The 21,056-nt window shown below is 40.0% G+C and overlaps 1 protein-coding gene across 5 annotated transcripts in view; it reads left to right on the top strand.

Annotated features, from left to right (window-relative positions):
* Positions 1-21,056, top strand: part of dmd (dystrophin) — a 216,353-nt gene that overhangs the window by 62,527 nt on the left and 132,770 nt on the right. For all 5 annotated transcript variants that reach the window (XM_026301384.2, XM_026301380.2, XM_026301383.2 and 2 more), the window contains exons 2-5: positions 2,067-2,128; positions 17,423-17,515; positions 19,565-19,645; positions 20,002-20,094. In XM_026301384.2, the coding sequence (XP_026157169.1) occupies positions 2,067-2,128; positions 17,423-17,515; positions 19,565-19,645; positions 20,002-20,094 (329 nt within the window). The remainder of the gene's footprint in view (positions 1-2,066; positions 2,129-17,422; positions 17,516-19,564; positions 19,646-20,001; positions 20,095-21,056) is intronic.

Consider the following 21,056-nt stretch of genomic DNA (forward strand, 5'->3'; position numbering starts at 1 on the left):
ACACTCAGAATATCTGAGAATGCATTCATTCAACACAGATGTGCACCCAGACAATGCACTTTCACATGCATTAATGCAGGAGGAGGAGCAAGTCAAGACAGAGCATCATGGGAAACCAGTGACACACACAACACACACACACACACACACACACACACACACACACACACACACACACACACAGATATGGATGGATTACCTGTTATAGATGAGATTGTTTGCTACATGCTTCTTCATTCATGCTTTACATATCAACCTGCCATTGTCTTACACTGGATAGGTGTGTGTGTGTGTGTGTGTGTGTGTGTGTGTGTGTGTGTGTGTGTGTGTGTGTGTGTGTGTGTGTGTGTGTGTGTGTGTGTGTGTGTGTGGGTGAGAGACTCCCTCCTTTTCTGTATGCGTGCACACCTCTGTGTGTCCGACGTCTCACTACAGTGCGCAGCTTCACGTGGGACCTTTTAATTAAAGGAGAAGTTTCATTATCAGGTCCATTAGTCAATGCCTGGCCGGTGTCAACACTCACATAAACACACACACACACACACACACTCAAAGAGTATCGGTGGCTGGTGTAATATTTAACCTGATGTTCTGTTCAGGATGAGTGTAATTTATCATGCATAGTAATGGGAAGTGACCAATTTTCCAGTCAAATGAGAGAGGCGGGGAAAGGTGTTATTATAAGACATCATGTGGTCAGTGCCATTGTACTGCATGTCACAGCCCACAATAATTTGTTCGACTACAGACAAAAGCCCTGTGTACAGTGGAGGATAATGCCTCCACCAGTTCATTTCTGGAACACTTTGCATTGATTTTTAAGATAGTCCCTCAAATCATATAGCTGAATGAATCTGTTGCTTGGGTTATATACAGAATGCTTTTTGTGGTTCTCATCATTTTAAGTTCAGAGGAATCAAATTTTTCTTTTAGGCATGAAGGTCATATTGTCATCATGGTTGGAAAGAAGCCCACGTATTTGGTTGTGTTCACTTTTTAACCTGATTTGAACGATTTCTTTCTTTTCAGTTAGTGTGCAACCTTCAGCTTTAGAAACTTTTGAGAACCAATTAAAGTGCAAAATGCCTGGCTATCAAGCTGTGAAAGCAGGACTGTTTCTTTGTTCCCGAGAAGGTTGACATTTCTCATAGGATATCATGACACCGGACTGAAGAAAAAGTGTGCACATTTCTCACTGAGGAATGTGCACACTTTTTCTGGGTGAATTTTTACCTTTAAAGTTTATTGTGCCAGTTACAGGGAAGTGTCTATAGCCAGAATAGCAGCTCAGCGAGGCTGTAACACACATTGTAAATAAAATGTAAATTTTGTTGCGTGGCCCTGTGGATGGCAATCTGTTGGCTTCTTGGTCCGGATTGAAATAACTCAGCACAGAAGGCAACGTATGCATGTATTGATACATATGACAATATTTATTTCCATCAGTGTGATTAAAATGTCTGGCAGTGCTGTAAACATTTCACAGAATGGTTTTCATTCTAAAATGAGACTTGGATAAAAAGTAGGAACACCTACTCTCACTAAATGATTGACGGAACGACATGAAAACATTCTGAGGAGTACACGAGCAAACTTAAATGTCTTGCTTGTGAGTCACTTTTTCAGACACTACTTTCTACATCCGCCAAAGAATTCAGCTTCTTCCTTTCTGTTTAACATGGAGCTTGGAAATTGTACGAGCTCACTCCGCTTTATCACGTGACACCGACAGCCAGGTGGTAAAAGCTTGTAAGTGGTAATTAGCCCCGAGCAAAACGAGAGGAGCCTCTTATCACACTAAGCACCACTTGCATTATTGTGTGTGCAGATATCAAAACAGAACCAATTCAACATGCTTACATTGTCAACCAGTCTGAAAGATGGAGCCTGGTACATTATGGTGTTTATTAAAGTGTGTGAACACTCTCTTCATGTTCTTTTTGAACTACAAGCACACAGTGACATGACCTGCACTTTGTTTATTTAAGCACACACACACAGACACACACACATACATGTGTACAGCTGATTTTATTCTGACTGCCTCTGTTCTTTTCTTCCAACAGATGAAAGAGAAGATGTTCAGAAGAAGACTTTCACAAAATGGGTAAACTCACAGTTGGCTAAGGTAAGACACTATTCCCAGTCTACATTCCCACAGTCATGATCCATAAAAGTCACTGGAGATTCTCTTTTACATTGATTTTTCCTTTTTTTTAATCTGTACTTACTAAAACTAGACGTATTGTTGAGTGAGGGAATGTTTTTGCTACTTGCATTAGTTTACCACAAATACGGAGTGTGGTAGTTTGAGGTTTTCTATCTTCTGGAGCAAAACCTGAGAGTTCTGGTTTATACTTTTGAGACTAACTTCATGCTCATTCTTGTTTTGAATATTTGAATATTTGTTTTCTGCTCATATTTTCAAAAGAAAAGGAACAGGAGGAAAGGATGAATTGTTTTTTTTTTAACTCAGACAGTGTATTCCATCTCCTTTCATCTGTGCCTGTCTGCTCTTCCTCTCTAGGAGTCATGGACAATTTTAGAGGCGTTTCCTTTTACAGTTGCGATTCAGACACACAAAGGGTTTTCCCAGTGGAGTCAGCCTGGTCATGTTGTGATTCTACATGCTGTGTCTGTGATTGTTTAAAGGGAATATGCAATGTATTTCCTAAAATGCCCCTTGTCACATCTCTTTTTGTTTTTGCTGCTTGATTGTTGTCTGGTGCGCATGTTGTCCTGCGACTCATTAGTTGCTCCTCCACGGGGATGGAATCAGTTGTTTTGCATTGAATTCTAATTACATTTCAGTGTGTGTGTTTATTTGAAGTGTTGAAGTGTGTGGACGTCATACATGCCAAAACATCACTGGCATTTCTATTTTCAAAGTTGATTACAAGGGTGCTAGAGGTGTGCCGTTGCCATGGTGACGGAGACTTAAGGTGAACGTTTGTGCATACAGTTTGTGTGCATATTGGGTGCTCATTTGTGTGTGTGTGTGTGATAGAGAAAAAGTAAAGGTATTGAAATCTAGTAGGATCTTTTAAAACCAGGGGAAGGACAGACAGAATGGAGATCTTCTCTCTTACAGTTCTTTCTTTTTCTGGTTCTTTTTAGGTTCCTTCTTCTATTCTGGTTTCTGTTCTTCATTTTCATTTTATTGCCCTGCCTTCCTCTCAGCTTTCTTTGTTCCCCTGTTCACTTCAGTCTTACACTTTTCCTTTCCAGCCTTCACTTCTTCTCTCCGTTTCCCTTCTTTCTCGTCTTCCTTTCCTTTCCTTCTGCTGCCCTCTTTCTTGTCCTCGCTTCCTTTTCTCCCTTCTTCTCTTCCATCCCTCTTCCAGCCTTAAACTCTCCTCTTCTCTCCATTCAGTCTGCCTGATCCCCTCGAACCATGTCTGGGAGAGGGAAAGGAGAAATGTGAAGAGAGAGAGAAAGAGAGAGAGAGAGAGAGAGAGATAGGCAGGCGAGGAAGAGAGAGACCCCTTCATCCATCCAAACTTACTGAAGCATAATGAGCACCCCATCCTAAGTAACTCAGTCTCACGTGCACGCACGAGCATCATACACACATATACACAAATCCACACACACACACACATACACACACACACACACACACATACATACATATATACACACATACACACACATGCACACAGAGGCCTCAGGAGAGTAAGAAGTAGCGAGAAAGCAGATGGGAAAAAAATAAGACTATAGGAAGGGAGAAAATAAAAGAGAGGGAAGGAGACGAGATGAAGAATGAAGAGATGAGTGAAGCAGAAGATAAGGAAAATGAGAGAAATGAAAACAAAGGTTCAGACGGGGACGGGAACGCAGAGTTATGGCAGAAGATGAAGGTTTGTGAGAAAAAGTAAGAGAGATGGCTGGCGGTGTTGTCTCTTATTTTAGTGTGATTTGCTACTCAGCAAACCATAAAAAGGGACACTTCAGGAATATACGAGGATCTGTCACCAGGGCAGGAAACTGGGCTTTTGTTTCTTGTTTACAAACCACAGCTGGTACTTTATTCAAGAGTATCTGCAGCTGATTCTATTCTAGTCCAGCATACATTGCAACATCTGTCATTTACTTTTCTGATGTTTCAGTTTTTATCAAGCCTGACTTATATTTCATTTCCATGCAACCAGCTCCCTGGAAAACTGTCCCAGTTGCTATGAGATCCTGACATGGACTGAAGAGTTTGCATTTCATTAGTCCAGTATTATGAACTGAAGTACTACAGTAGTACAGGGCATGTACAGGAAGTGTCAAGAACAGCTGATTGCTGCAGCAGCCAGGCTGAGATGGGTCAAGTCGACCATCCATGTTTGTAGTATTGAATACTCTTTGCAGCCAGCACATTCAGATAGCCCTGTCTGTCACTACCCACGCTACTTAGCTAAACTTTGCCAGTACTGACTTTGTAACTCTTTTTCTAATAATAATAATTTTATTTAAATAGTGCTTTTCAAAATAAATGATACAGAATTGCTGCCCAAGGCAATATATGCCAGTCAGTGATGGACTATTGTGTTGGACTGTGCTCTCTTCACCCATGCTGACTGAGCTTCTCCAGTAGCTGCTGCCACTGCATATTTTTCGGCTGGTTGTGTTTGGGAAAGGGCCAGACAGACCTGCTGCTGGCCCTTCGTCTTTAGAGACATTAGACAGTGGTGTGGTTCTCAGGTTAGTCGCCCACTGCAGTGGGTGGTCATGGATATTGTGGAGCGAGGTGGGTAGTACAGGTGCTAAATTCTGGTGGTGAAGCAGTGCTGACGTACTGCTTTGTCAACCTGCTGGAGCCACTGGCATCAACCCAGGTTGTTTGTCATGAGAGCGACACTGTACACTCTGCCTATGCCCTCACAGACTGTTTCTAACTCTCTTCTTTATAGCCCAGCCTCTCCCACCATGGGCGATGTGAGGCTCACACCAGTTTATTGTAATTGTTTTTGATACATTATGATGAGAATTTGGTTATTGTCACTCGTCGGGTGAACGGGCAGGTGTTTTGCCTTTGCTGCCCTTGTTGGTGCAGTGTAGATTTTAGGTGGCTTTTTGTCTGACTTGTTTTCCTTCATGTTGTTTATGGTCATGTTTTGTTAAAAGGAAATATGTTTTTTTTTATTGAAGGTGTTTCGGTGTTTTGTCCTCAGGCATTGCTGGTGAACTTCTGCTTTTGACATGTTAGAGAAAACAGTATATGAAGAAGCTGCAGCTGCTTCTTTATTACAGCTTCTCAGGTAAACCTACAACACTGACTCACAGCAGATTCTATCAACTGTAAAGTGCTTTAATAGGGACCGCTGCAACCTTGTGTACCACAATCAAAAGAAGCTGTATGAAAAGTTATTGTTATGTACAATAGGATTTAATAGCAGTGCCAAAACTGCAGCAACCTGCAGGTTTACAGTGTCTATAAATGTCTGTCCACTCATAGAACAGCTTGCAACATTAAGAATGATTAAAAACACTGATAAACTCCAGACTGGATGAAAACAGACTCATCAGTTTGTCTTGATGTGAGAGGAAGAGACAACAGACAGTAGTCTGCAACAGTTCTCAAAAACTCTTCAGAATCCAAAAAACTCCAAAACCTGAGCAGCAGCACCCACAAAGAACAAATCTCCAAATCTGCAGCGGATGGAACGAGTTTAACTGATTAACTGACAGTTATGTTGTTTTTCTTTCCGTGAGGTCAGGATAGACAAATTAATCCACCTCAGCCAACCAGAGATGAAGGGAAACAGATGAAAGGAAGGTGAGGGCAGCGTTCGTCCAGTGCTTGGTGTTAATTTCACACCCTGGCTGTCACTGTTTGCTCAGGTTCAGAAAAAAAAAAAAAGAAGAGGAGAAGGGGTCTGATAGCAGAGGAGGGAACAGGGAACAGGAGAGGGCAGCCAGGCTGAGGACCGGAAAGGAAAAGGAGATTTGAGATGAGACGATTAGGAGCACAAACACAATGTCCAGGTCTCACATCTGAAAATAGTGTGTGTTCATGAGTGCATACATATGTAGATAAGCATTGTAATACACTAACAATCTGGCAGCTCTGTAGACCAACTGGTAGTGGATTTGTGTTGATATTTGTGAGGTTTAATTGATACTGTTCACTGCTTTCTTCAGTTTTTCTTTTTTTTTAGTTTGGTTTGTTCATTTTAGATTCTTACATCTCTGTGCTGTAACTGACCTGTTGCTTCCTGACCAAGGTATTTGCTTTTAGCAGCAGGTTGATTCATCGATTCTAAACACCATGAAGGCTGCATTGCAAGCTGCAAGTTTCTGTTAGAGCTCTGTTTGCCTTCCAGTGTCTGTGACTGCAGAAAACATACTTTTGAGTCATGCTGTGAAAATTAGGAGCTGTAACACTGTCACAGCAGCTGAGTGATCCTTGTGTGAGTCAAACCTAAGCAGAAAGTACTTGAGGAATGGCTTGTTCTGTGTACTGAGAGCTATAGGTCACTGTTTAGATTGCAAACTGTTGTTTTTCTTTTTTAAAGTGACAGAGTTCTGGTCAGCAGCTGTAGCAATTTATTGCAGCTAATTTTAATGCTGGTTTGCTGCTGTCTGTGTTTTTGAGATTTTGATTACTGCATGCTGCTGTGGAAAACATCAGCATTACTACACATCAAATATGTGCAGAGTCATGTATTTCTACAACTGTGTTTAGAGTATACTACTCTATTCTTCTCTGCATGAGAAGCATGAATGTATATAAAACTATCAAACAGAAATAAGATTTAAGATTTATTCATTGAGCCTACTGTTTTAGACTGAAGCGTACAGTATGTTCAGCACGTCTGTAAAAAGAAAACAGAAGTTTGTGTAAATTAGTGTTTGCACAGGGTGAGAAATGTAAAGACTGGTTTTGCAAGTACTGCAAAAGTACTACATTTTTATTTAGATATTAACATTAATGTTTGATTCATATATTAGTGTGAGGAAGGTTAGAGTCTTCCTACCAATGATTTCACTGGAAGCTTGAGCGACTTGTGATGTGAATCCAAACTTTTTATCATGGAATTTAGATTTTTTTTTTTTCTAAATTCACTACCTCTAGTTTAGCCTAGATCTTTTACTTACCATTGTACCAGCTATTATAATGAGGCTGGTGAAATTAAGTACAAACTGACATTTGGAGAAAATTACAGATGCCTCAGAAAATTTCCTTAGCAACCTTTAATTTGCAGTTTTAAATTATAAGACGTCTACATTTTTATTCACTTGTAATAATTCACAGTATCACAACAAATATGTGTGGAGGATTACAGGAAAAGAAGCTGCTTAGTAAAAAAGCTTCCTGAAGCTGCAGCTAAACACACACACACATTCAAGTAATGCAGGCAGTGGTGGAAGGGTCGATTACTATTGGGGGAAAATTACAGTCTTTACAGAGTAGAAACTAGGTATGAGCCACAAGGGTGACATGAGAGTAAACTATAATAACATTATATTTTGGGGATTTTCAGCTTGTCTGACCTGTGTTCACTGCATTGCTTTACTATAAAAAAATCAATCAGCATAAGTTTCTGTAAGGTGCCATCCGAACCAGATATACCTTAAAAATTGTACCGTAAAGTGTAGTTGTCCTGCTGGCTGATCTGTGGTGAAAGATGCTGACCCATGTGTCCCAGGTTGACTGTCTGCTCTGGTGATTTATATTAACACTTCAGTGAAACAGGCTAATAGCATTACCTTGTAGCAGCACTAAATCTAAATGCTCATTGAAGTTGTGCAGCAGAAGTAGTTAGGTCTGGTGGTTTTGTGGCAGCCTGCTCCTCTGATTCTGCTACACCTGCATTACAGCCTCAAAGAGCCTGGTAACATCACTGTAGTCTTGTTGTTTTAGAGCTTAGCTATGCTGATTCAGTCAGTGAAGTAGAAGAATCTCTTGAACGGGACACTGCTGAGATGAAATCACTGTGTTGGTCTTTGTGAGTATAGAGCCCCAAAGCAAGTCAAGGGAATAACTGATAGAAAAACACAGGACTGGGTTGAAAATGTTCAGGTTTTTTTTTTTTTTTTTAGAGTTGATCAGCTGCTATGTGGAACATCATCTCACAGAGTATTGAGTTTATGGCAGAGCTGTCCACTTGGTAACACCTGTGATCAAAACGTTGATCGACTACGGTTGTTGTACAATAACTCACTGAAATTTTATTCGCTTTGCTTTGTATCATCTTCTTTTTTCTTTCTCTGGCATACATTTGTAAATGAACAACCATTATATGTATAGACACTGGTGACTTAACATTCAAGGGTCACAGTCCTGTATTACGACTTTTTCTTGCTTTTGTGCAAGGACAGTATATATGATGTTGTAATGGAAGAATGAGTTTCAATGACTGATTATTCTTACTGATTATGATTGTTATTGTTTCCTACTCTATTCTTGGTTTTTCAGGTTTCACAGGTTTTCATTTACAGGTTGAGTCCTAGAGTTCACCAAGGCTCATGTGTTTTTCATAATCATACCTGATGCCGATGTTCTTCTTGACCTAGTATAGTCTGACACAAAGGGACACAGTGTTCTCAAGGATATTGGTGAGGAGTATCTGGGAGAAAGGTTCTTTAGGACACCAGGTGTGAGGAAGAGACAAGTATATATACCAGGATGGAGGGATAACTGTCGAATGAGAAAATAGAGTTTTAGAATATAGGCTTATTAGGGAATCACTTTGTAGAACAATAGGGAAGTACAGACTTAATTATCTGATTATGTGACTGATTATTTGCATTTACTTTGCATGTCTCTATAAGTAGCAGCCTCAGCCTAATAGGAGCTGAGCAACTGGGGAACAACTGGGGAAAACTCTGATCGATTGTGTTCTTTCTTGCAAGAAATATATTGTGAAAAGACAATCTGTCTGCACTCTCTTTATTGCTCATCCAAAGGTTTTTTGCCACAACAGATGTATAATGTAAATTTTTTATTATTGTTTGTTTTACCCTGAGGTGTTTGTATTGGGCAGTAGAGCACAGATTTGTTTCTCTTCTTAGAAATAATTTCTCTGTCTGAGGACACAAAACCTTCTTTAATTTCCCCACGAACATTTCTATTTGTCTTAATTGGCTAAAAAAAAATTAAGCCGGAAGGTATGATACACTTTTCAGACTGCATGACATTTTTGATTAGCTATTTTTGTTGTACAACAAAAGCTTGACATCTGCGTGAAATCTTGTGGTTTAGCTGTGAGTCACCTAGTATGGAAAAAAAAAAAAAAAAAATTTGGAACCAATAAGAACATCCGAATCTGTTTAATCCTGATGTTACCGACACATGCTAGACACTGTGCTAAATGGTGCTGCTTTAAATATTTTAAAATCTGTTTAAAAAGGAAAATTAGCAATATGCTAAACTGGAAAATCACTGCGTGTGTGTGTTTTTCTCTGTTTGTGTTTCTGTCAGCGTTACTAATTACTGCACACTTGTAGCTCACAGAGAGACTCTAAAATGCTCAGAGATATGAATTAAATAGATAAATTTCACAGCTTCTTGTGTGTGAAATTGCTGATAGCATTCTGAACTGCCGATCACCTCTGGAGCTCATCTCAGCTTGTAAAGAAACTTCAAGCTGCTTTTTGTTGTTTTTTTCCAAGCTATTCTATTAAGATCAATTGTGCAAAATGTAAGTGCCTTCTGGCCCATTTACAATGTGCCTGCTTGTCTTATGCTCCTATGTAGAGAAAAAGTGGGTTACAGGTGAAGAAAACCATCTGAACTCACATATCCATACATTAGTTTAGCTCCAGTCTCTTCTCCCACATTGGAAGTTGGAGTTTAATTTGAGTAATTTTAAGTCAGACATTGTTATAACAAAATCTAATTTTAAACAAATATTATAAATGAAGTCATCAGTCAGATGTTTAATGGCAGAGGTCTGTTTTATGGACTCCTATGACAAGCTGAGATCAGTTTGTCAAATTAGAAGAAAAATATTTGAAACAAAGGCTTTAGAGGAGACTGAAAACTGGGCTTCTGTCTTACATGAAAGTAAAGTTTGGAAGTGACAGTGTTTAACATGGGCATCATCCATCATCCAGTATATAAATGAGAGACAGACAGTAGCATACACATGCATCTTAATTAAATTTTTCCCCAGAGAGCAACTAGTTCTCCTGTTCAGGAATACTGCCTTGGCTCAGGTTGGCTGTTGTGTCAATTAGCTTGTGACAATTTAATTAAATCTTCTATTAATTCAGTCATGGATACATAAACATACAGTTGGTCTCCAGCTAGGAAATTGTCTGTGGCACTAAGGAGTAAAACTCTGCAGTGTCCATAATTCTGTAATTTTTCAGTTAACAGTTCAGTCAGACAAATGATTATTTCTATGACTCAAAGCAGCCACTCACTTGCCAAGACAAGCAAAACATGTCACTGTTACCTCAGTGAAATCCAGACACTTCCAGAATGAAGTCAAGTGGTCGGTAGGCAGATCCTTTTCAGTCGAGTGTTTACCCAATCACTAAAATGCAAGGTTGTCTTTCTTTAACTGTCTCACATGTCTCACACTGTCCTCACATTAGATTGTGCCGTTTATGGCCCATCTTTGACTCATCTGTGCTCTTTGTGATTTAAAGTTGCATCACCCAAGAGGACCCATTAAAAAAATTCAATTACGGAAGATGACACCTTAAAACATCCCCTTTGATTTGTTTTCATAGCCGATGGTGGGTTTGTGTCGGACATAAGGGACAGGAAAAGAACAGTGCACTGAACAAACAGTAAACAGAGTTTTTATAGGAATGTCATCACAGTTCAAACAATGTTTCACAAATAATACAACACTTCCTCTAAGTCATAATTCAAACACACAATAAGCTGAAACATGGAGGAGCTGAGGTTCATCTTCTATAGTTTTCAACTTCTATCACCATCCAGTGGTGGTGGTGGCAGCATGTGTGTCATGTTTCAAATGAATTCTTTGAATTTGTGACAGGGTTTTAGACTCTGACCTCAACCCCATTATTATATATTATTAAACATGCAAACCTATTTCTAAGTAAAGCAGGAACTTGGATGTAATGTAAGCAATAGTTGGTGGCTGCTGAGTTGACTCAGGCTGCTGCAGTGTGGGTGATGATTGTCAGGATACCACAAAAAGCAGCTATACTTTACATGACCTAAGCTGTAATCTAGCTTTGATAGTCAAGTACAGTGTATCCTCGCCTACAGGAACACTGGGATAAATAGACTGTGACAGGCACCTGCTAAGATACACATGTAGGAGAAATGAGGGTAAAAAGGTATTCACACAGGCTGCATGTCATTGATTTAATGTTCTCTCCAAAGCTAATCTACAGTAATTCCAAAAAACAGTGATTGATTTACACACAAATATAAGAAATCAGAGTCAGTGGTGTTCTAGCCCCATGCAGGTAGAGGTCATCACCACTCATTTCTAAAAAGGAAAATGCCTGTGTTCCGCATAATTTCTATGAGTGTGTATGTGTCTCTCCAATACTGTAGAGACTGTTTATCTATCAGTAGATTAGTATCGGTGTGTGTTTGTGTGCAGCTGCAAATCCTAATTTGTGTTAGAGGAAGATGAAAAGATACGTAAGTACTAAAACAAATGAGGACTGAACATGCCTAAGAGGCAGCCTGTGATTTTACACTTATTTGTGAGCAAATGTAGAGAACAGGCTGCCCTTCACGTTACCCCAAAAACACATTATCTGGATTTGGGTGTGTCATAGAAAGCCCCGTCCTCACCGAATTACCATATATATGGTTTAATCTGTATAGACACCGAAGTATAAAAATAGTTTGCTGTTATACAGATGGTGCCAGATTGTTTTTTGACTAGGCCCAGTAACTTAGCTCCATTATACAAAGCTCACTCACGTCCACCCTCAAAGAGTAAAAAATCTCTCACTTGTGGTTTGTCCAGTCTTTGCTGGTTTCACTAGCCGTTTGCAGTCTTTGTGCTGCGCTAACAGCTGCTTGCTCTGGCCACATACCATTCCAATTGGAAATCACCCCCACAAACAGTGGTCTTCGTGTTGGTCAATCACAAATAAGCATCTTGGGCCAGAGTGGTGTGAGTTCACTGATGCCTGAAGGAAAACTCTTTTCATGCCAACTTGTTACTGAGTGGTCAAAGGTCAGGGCCACTGGGTGCAGCTGCCCCCTACCCCCTGCAGCTCATCTTGTTTAATCACACTTCAGAGTCTTGAAACTGCAAAGCTGAAATAACAAAAACAGCAGAACGATTAGAAAATGCTGTAAAATCCATAAACTGTCTGCCCCAGATGGAGTCCCTGAGTAGGTGCGTGATTACCACCTTGTGTTTGTACACTTTGGATGATTCTTCAGTTATAAGTACAGGCCTGTTTCTAAGGTTCAAGGGGGTCTTCTCAGAGCTGCAATTATAGGAACATCATTTCATCCCTGAGAACACCTGAAGAACTGTTTCCCTTGTTTGAGGGTACTGGAAATGTGAAGGAGGCCATTATTACCTGGACAAGAGAGAAATTTTTATTGGCTGTGAGTGGGCAGGAAGAAAAACAAAAGCATGTGTGTGTTTACTCAGTCTCTCTTTCTGTACAACAATTGTGCATGCGCCTCATTTTTGCCTTTTTGTAAGTGTTATTTTTTTCTTTTTCCTTATTTTGTTTATCTGTGGTTTCTTCATTTATTACGTACACCCACAAACTGTTCACAAGACATTCAAATAAAGCGCACACGCACACACACATGATGATGTGGAGAATGACTCAATAATGGTGAGTCTCAGGACAATGTGGAGAGACGTGGGTTGAGGGCAGAGAGATATAAGGGAAAATAAGAAATTAGGAGAATGAAATCTGAGAGAATGAGTGTGTGTCAGAGACAATGAGTATAAAATACAGAGAGAGAACATGAGAGGAATGAAAATCATGAGAAAATGAGACAAGGTTGTTGCTCTGAAAATGAACAAGAAATTAACATTTATTTATCAGAAATAAAATTGGATTCTTTTCACTTTTCCTTTGATATTGTGTGTTTTCGCCTACACATTTCTTGGTCATTTCTAGTTTTAAATTAATTTTTTGTTTTTGCCTCACTGCTGGTGCTAATTCATTTTAGCTATTACTGGAATGTGTGATTGGCACAAGAAATCAGATGTCTGCTGCAGGAAAGTTTAATGATGTCTGTTGTACATGATGCTGTTGGTGTGGTACAGTATCTCACAGAAGTGAGTACACCCCTCACATTTTTGTAAATAGTTTATTACATGTTTTCATGTGACAACACTGAAGAAATGACACTTTGCTACAATGTAAAGTAGTGAGTGTGCAGCTTGTATAACAGTATGAATTTGCTGTCCTCTCAAAATAACTCAACACACAGCCATTAATGTCTAAACCTCTGGCAACAAAAGTGAGTACACCCCTAAGTGCAAATGTCCAAATTGGGCCCAATTAGCCATTTTCCCTGCCCGGTGTCATGTGACTCGTTAGTGTTACAAGGTCTCAGGTGTGAATGGGGAGCAGATGTGTTAAATTTGGTGTTATTGTTCTCAGTCTCTCATACTGGTCACTGGAAGTTCAACATGGCACCTCATGGCAAAGAACTCTGAGGATCTGAAAAAAAGAATTGTTCTACATAAAGATGGCCGAGGCTATAAGAAGATTGCCAAGACCCAGAAACTGAGCTGCAGCACGGTGGCCAAGCCCATACAGCGGTTTAACAGGACAGGTTCCACTCCACAGGCCTCGCCATGGTCGACCAAAGAAGTTGAGTGCACGTGCTCAGAGTAATATCCAGAGGTTGTCTTTGGGAAATAGACGTATGAGTGCTGCCAGCATTGCTGCAGAGGTTCAAGGGGTGGGGAGTCAGCCTGTCAGTGCTCAGACCATACGCCGCACACTGCATCAAATTGGTCTGCATGGCTGTCGTCCCAGAAGGAAGCCTCTTCTAAAGATGATGCACAAGAAAGCCTGCAAACAGTTTGCTGAAGACAAGCAGACTAAGGACATGGATTACTGGAACCGTGTCCTGTGGTCTGATGAGACCAAGATAAACGTATTTGGTTCAGATGGTGTCAAGTGTGTCTGGCGGCAACCAGGTGAGGAGTACAAAGACAAGTGTATCTTGCCTACAGTCAAGCATGGTGGTGGGAGTATCATGGTCTGGGGCTTCATGAGTGCTGCTGGGAGCTACAGTTCATTGAGGGAACCATGAATGCCAACATGTACTGTGACACACTGAAGCAGAGCATGATCCCCTCCCTTCAGAGACTGGGCCACAGGGCAGTATTCCAGCATGATAACGACCCCAAACACACCTCCAAGATGACCACTGCCTTGCTAAAGAAGCTGAGGGTAAAGGTGATGGACTGGCCAAGCATGTCTCCAGACCTAAACCCTATTGAGCATCTGTGGTGCATCCTCAAACGGAAGGCGGAGGAGCACAAGGTCTCTAACATCCACCAGCCCTGTGATGTCATCATGGAGGAGTGGAAGAGGATTGGCAACCTGTGAAGCTCTGGTGAACTCCATGCCCAAGAGGGTTATGGCAGTGCTGGAAAATAATGGTGGTCACAAAATATTGACACTTTGGGCCAAATTTGGACATTTTCACTTAGGGGTGTACTCACTTTTGTTGCCAGAGGTTTAGACATTAATGGCTGTGTGTTGTGTTATTTTGAGGGGTCAGCAAATTTATACTGTTATACAAGCTGTACACTCACTACTTTACATTGTAGCAAAGTGTCATTTCTTCAGTGTTGTCACATGGAAAGATATGATAAACTATTTACAAAAATGTGAGGGGTGTACTCACTTCTGTGAGATACTGTATATATAAAAGAAGACTTTTCTTTGCTTACACTTAGTCTACATTTCTTGCCCTTCTCCTGCCTTTACCAATTCCTTTAACATTGTCTCATAATTTCTTACTTCAGTAGGCTTTTTCTCAATTTTCAAATAATTGCATTCCGTTCACCGTCTGAAAACAAGTGTTGCTGAAAATTAGTCCAGATTAGCCAATCTTAAATATATTATGACACCCCTAATAAACTACGTGCAAGTTATCCAAAGTAACTGCTCAAATTCAAGTCAAGCTGTATGTCTGTGGAGATTCTCAGTCGTCCAGGACATCACAGGACATCACATCACAGATCACATCAATGCAGTAGACACAAACATCAAATTCACCAGAGAGGACACCAAAGAGAACAGGCTAGCCTTCTTGGGCTGTGAGGTCGTAATCGGGTCTGATGGTAACCTAGAGATAGAAGTATACAGGAAACCCACACCCACAGACCAACACCTTCTTTTTGATTCCCGTCACCCACTGCAACACAAAGTAGGAGTCATCAGGACTTTACGCCACAAGGCAAACAACATCCTTACCTCCATGGAGGCCAAGAGAAAGGAGGTCACAGACTTGAAGGCAGCCCTCAAAACCTGTGGCTGCCCTAAGTGGGCTTTCAACAAGGCAACATCTACATCAGGCAGAAAAACAAGAGACATGACTGAGCCTCAAGATCCACAGAGGAAAAACCTGGTCATTCCCTATGTAGCAGGTGTTTCAGAGAGGCTGAAACTGATTGTTGGGAAACATCAGATCACTTTAAACCCACCAACACACAGAAAGAGACTGGTTCACTCTAAAGACCGGACACCAAAACAGGAGCAATGTAGGAGGATGGCCCAGCTCAGGAGGAGCAGCTCCTCAGGACCACAGTCAGCTGTGCATCTCCATCTAAAAGACACAGGACACTCATTAGAAGACAAGAAACGCATCAAATGTCTTCCAGGGAGGACACACTCTTGATGAATCAGAGGGGTCACATGAGTCCAGCATTAGATCCTAATGACCCTCACCTGAGCTCACTTCTTTTGTTCAGCTAACGAGCCTTTTCAGGCAAGGTGTGAAGTGAGACCAACTATCTCTCACCTCATTTACATAGCTCACCTAATGAGCCCATGGGACTAGAGGTGGAGTGAAACCAACCTAAAGGATAAATTAAGAGTTTCCATACCAGCGTTCTCTTAGACTGATGAAGCTACTCGGATGAGTTGTGAAACGTTTCGACCTAAAAACTACTAAAGTCCAGTTGCCATGACTTAACTTCTAGATAAGTCAAGCTGTCGTTATGCAGAGACTACTGAGGCAAAGAACATAAATGGAAAGAATAATAGAAATAATGGAACAACGAAAGTTAAGCACAAACAATTAATGTGAACATTGTGCATCTAGGGCAGTAATTGACAGTCAGGAGTAATGCTACCTGGACCCCTGGTGGTTCCTCTGTATAAAGTTTGTAGACAGATATTTTAAATGTTTGACATTGTTAGCAAAAGTAGTTGTTAAAGAGTTGAATTAGCTAAAATAATAGATAAAATGTTGAGATAGCTAAAAATAGATTGTCAGAGTTTTTAAGTTAAGACTTTTATTTTGTTAACATTTCTGGTGTAGCCTCTGTTTGGTCCATAGCTACACAATGTTTTCTAAATGTCCCAAATTCACCTGGGTTCAGTCAGGCTGATTAGTTTAGCCCATGTCTTTGTTCCCCCGCACTTGTCTCTGGTTCTGCCCATACTCACCTGTTTTCCATTCAGGTAATCAATTAAGTCAAGTCAGCCACAGGATTCAGCCATTGTCAGATCTGCTCTTTCACTTGTCAGCCCCTGATGCTCCGAGTTTTCCGCCATTTATGTTTGTGTTCATCAGTAAAACTTCAAGCAAACTTATCTTTTCGTTGTGTCTCCTTTACTGCGATTGGGTCCAGCACCTTCTTCGAGTCTTGTTCATCACTGCAGTGTGACATGGAAATGATGGTGAAATAAGCTAAACAGTCATAGTGGTTGTAAAGTTGTACATTTTTTTGGTTTAGTTTAATGGTTTCAGGACTATATCATATGTTTTTAATGTACTGATGTGATTCCTCAAATGCTTCTTTTCCCTTCACTCTGGCTGCTGTGGAAAAGACACTTGTATTGTAGACAGCCTGCAGCATTTTCCAGTGTGAAGCAATGGCTTGCTTGTAATCCTCGACTTGTTAGCAATGATAAAGAACAAACTCTTGGGTATTAACTGCTATTTTCACATTTACTGCAGGCCTGGTTTGTGATTACTCAAGAGATGTCTTTCTCTACTCTAAACTACTCTGATGTTGTTTTGGCCAATGGAGAGTAGTCCAGTGTCTAGTATGAGGATTGGCCTCTTTGACCTTTTCATGGAACAAGTACATTGACTTATACCAGCTCCCGCAGCTGTTGCTCCCAACATAGAAAAGTCTGTTTTATAGCTGATGGTTCTGCTTTTGCAGACATGCATCTATTGTCTTCCAGAGACTACAGAAATCAATCTCATTTTAAAAATAAAAATGGAATAATTTAGAATAAACACGATGTACATTGTCATTTTAATAAATTAGATTTAGTTAAAGCATTGATAACTGTGTGTTTGTCTGTGTTTTAGACAGGGAAACCGCCCGTGGAGGATCTGTTCTCAGATCTGTGTGATGGACGACGCCTGCTGGAGCTGCTGGAGGGGCTGACGGGACATGAGCTGGTATAAATACACGCATAAACACACACACACACACACACACACACACACACACACACACACACATACATACATGGAAATATACAAGCTGCCAGACTTATGCCAGATTTTTAAATCAGTATTGCTGTCTGTCATCAGAAGAGGATAGTGTGAAGATGATGATCCAGTGCAGATGGATGGCATCTTAACTTGTGCCAACAGAAGTGTCTTATAAAAATACTATAGTAGACCAATACCACACAGTGATAATCTTTCCTGTTTTTTGTACCTTGACACTATAACAACTTTTGAGCCTTGGAAACCAACATCGCCAAATTAATTTGATGCCCTGCAATGTTTTTGACTGTGCCACAATGTTCCCGGCGTGCTACTTTTTTGTACATGAGCTTCTTCGCTGGTAGTTGGCTCAAATATGGTACTTTGCACAAAGATGTTTTTCTAATATGCAGGCACCTACATCATGTCTTACTATTTCATATAATATATTTATTATTTCAAATATATACAGGGAATACAGAAATACAGAACCCAGGCATAAGTAGACAAGCAAAACTGGCTTGAAGAAAAAAAACTACAGCTTGTAAAATAAATTCAGCAGTGCTTTGTTTTCAGGAAGGAAAAATAACAAAGGCTCAGCTCCATGAGTCATATGGAAAACTGCATGTTTGACAAGTGTATATTGAGATGTAAAATTAATGTGAAAAAATTTCTCTGAGCAATTTTCTTTGTTGCAGCACAAGCTATACATCAGTTTGTCCATTTCACAGTCGGGTGCAAAGTCAAGTCATTGCAAACTCACAGACTGATATAAGCAGATAAATCACCAAGTAAAAATGAAACAAAAAAATTTACATGAACAAAAAAATTATCATAATGAACCTTGTGCAAAATGTTGTGGCAGATCCAGCTATAAAGGAAAAGAAAGTTAGAGACTGAAGCTTGATCTACTGATAGTCTCGAACCTTTAAACAGTATATTTAGTTTATAATGTTGATTTAAATATTAGTTAGTTAGTTAGTTTAAATATTTTTTTTGAAACTAGCCAATATGATGCCTCTGCACATTCTTGCTCATATTTGCTTCACAATACCAGTTATCACAGTATCAGCGATTTCCAGTCAGGGGTAAGTTTGTCCTAGGGGGTATTTCTGCAGACACAGTATGTGGCAAGATTGTAGAGCAGCTACAATAAATTGACATCAAAAAAATGAAATTACAATTTTTACAATGTGAATGTTCCATCAGTTTATATCAACATGAAAGAAAAAAAGAATGGCTAACTGCCTGACATAGACAGTTAAAAAGGGTTGCTTACAGTAATGGAAACACTTAAGTGTAATTAATGTGTTAAACATGTTTGGAATAAGATTGATGATATTGCTAGAAGTGAACAGAATGCAGTTAATACTTGTCAAAGGGGTCGTGAGTATGTGTTAAACACAGCAGACCAACTGATTGTTCCTTAGTGGTGATACTTGTGTCATCTGCAGTTTGCCCTCCTGACTGATGCTGGTAAGCTGGAACTGTTCAGAGCTTTCATATTGCTGCCTTCTGTCCCATACATGCATCATTACCCTCAGCTTAACCTAGAACTCATCATATTTCTAACCTTAATCCTCATTTGAAGAAATGAAAAGTGGTAAGTGCCAACATTAAAAACTTCAGATCAAACACAAAAACCAGGACATCCCACAGTCTTAACCAGACTTCTACTCCAGATGTGTCTCTTCTTTCCCATCCAGCTCTCTTTTTTTACTGACCCCCACTTCCTCTCTCTCTCTTATTCTTTCTATCTGCTCTGTGTCTGCCTCTTTTCTTCTCTTCATCTTTCCAGCAACTCTGCCCCATCTGTATCTCCCTGCTTCTATCTTATTACCATCTTTGTCCTTTGTTTGATGTTATCACCTTATTGTAATGGCATGCACACACACAACCACACTTTTATTGTAATGTGGCAGTTTGTAGCGCTCACGGATGCCCCTGGGCAAGGTCTGTTTATGCCTCAATAATCTCTCCTGTCTGGTTTGTGTGTGTCCGTGTGTGTGGGTTTAGGTGAGGTTGGAGAGAGGATTCACTCGTGTTCACTCGCTCAACAATGTCAACCGTGCTCTGCAGATCTTGCAGAAAAACAATGTGAGTATGCACACACACCGACACACACACATTTCCCTCATTTCCCTTTATCCTTGTGTGATTATGCATGAAAGTTTAATATAATACGGGTTTGACTGCATTAATATACATTAAACAAATCAGTGGTTAGACTCAGCAAACGGTGCTTAAATTAAACTTTCAGGTTTCTGTCTGTCTTCACTCTTTCGTTTCACTTTTTTTCCCTTATTTTTTATCCCCCTCTTTTGTGTTACTGTCTCTGTATTGAGGGGTCACAGACCAAAAAAGGGTGAGGGTTAGTTAGTAAGAAGAGGTGCTTGGATTTGGTTAAATAAACTTTGTAATGAATTTTGGCTGCCTGCGCGTCTTTCCTGCAGGTTGAATTGGTGAATATCGGAGCAGCAGACATTGTTGATGGCAATCACAAACTGATTCTTGGGCTCATCTGGAGCATCATTCTCCACTGGCAGGTGTGTGTGTGTGCATTTTTATGTCTTTGTAAGTGTGGGTGACTGTGTCATCATGCTACTCTGCGCAGCAGTTTTGCAGGCAATAAGAGTTTTTATATTTTTATAACTTTTTTTTTTTTTGCAGTTGTAGCAAATTGTTTCTGCATTTCATGAAACTGTTCCTGTATAAACTCAATGGTCTTTTATTCACCTTGACCTTGATATTTACTCATCCAGTTCCCATCCATTTGCAGTCAAACAAAACCATCCTGAAACAGAAACTAGAGTCGTGCAGTGTCCATGAACCAAATTGTATGTATATCCAGTTTACTGTGTAAATAGACTGCATTCAGTCGAGCCAATTTATACACCAGGTTTTATAGTGAAGATAAACAAACTACAGTGTGTAAAATAATGGCACTCATGCTGGAAGATGATCATATATACATATAAAGAGATTCCCCCCAGGAAGCAGCAATTACCAGCAGTTGAAATTGCTCTTTCACTATGACACATAAATTGGATCAACTGTGACATAAATTACTGACATACAACTCAATGTAAGTGTCCACTTATAGCTGCAATAGAATTTACAAACACAGCGGTGCACGTTACGCTTCTGTGTTCATCTGAGTCTTTCCTGATGTCCAGTGATATTTTTCAATGTAAAATACTTTCTGCATTATAGCTAAGATAAGAAAAGATAAGAAACAACTTAAACCCCAAAAGGGAAATTTACATTCACATCTGTAACATTCCTTAGAATTACAAGCCACAATAATCAGAGAGAGCAGTAACACTTACGTGTCAAAGTAAAATAGCATTACTTTGTATGTTCAACAAATGTATACCTGCTTAATAAAATAACACATACAGTACAGGATTGAAACAGCAGTTGCTCTACAGGAAAATGCAAAGAAGAAAATGGAGCTTCATGAGAAAGGAGACAATATATGTGAATGAGCAGAATTAAAGGTGCAGCT

The sequence above is a fragment of the Mastacembelus armatus genome, chromosome 2, assembly GCF_900324485.2.
Source record: "Mastacembelus armatus chromosome 2, fMasArm1.2, whole genome shotgun sequence".
Taxonomy (NCBI): domain Eukaryota; kingdom Metazoa; phylum Chordata; class Actinopteri; order Synbranchiformes; family Mastacembelidae; genus Mastacembelus; species Mastacembelus armatus.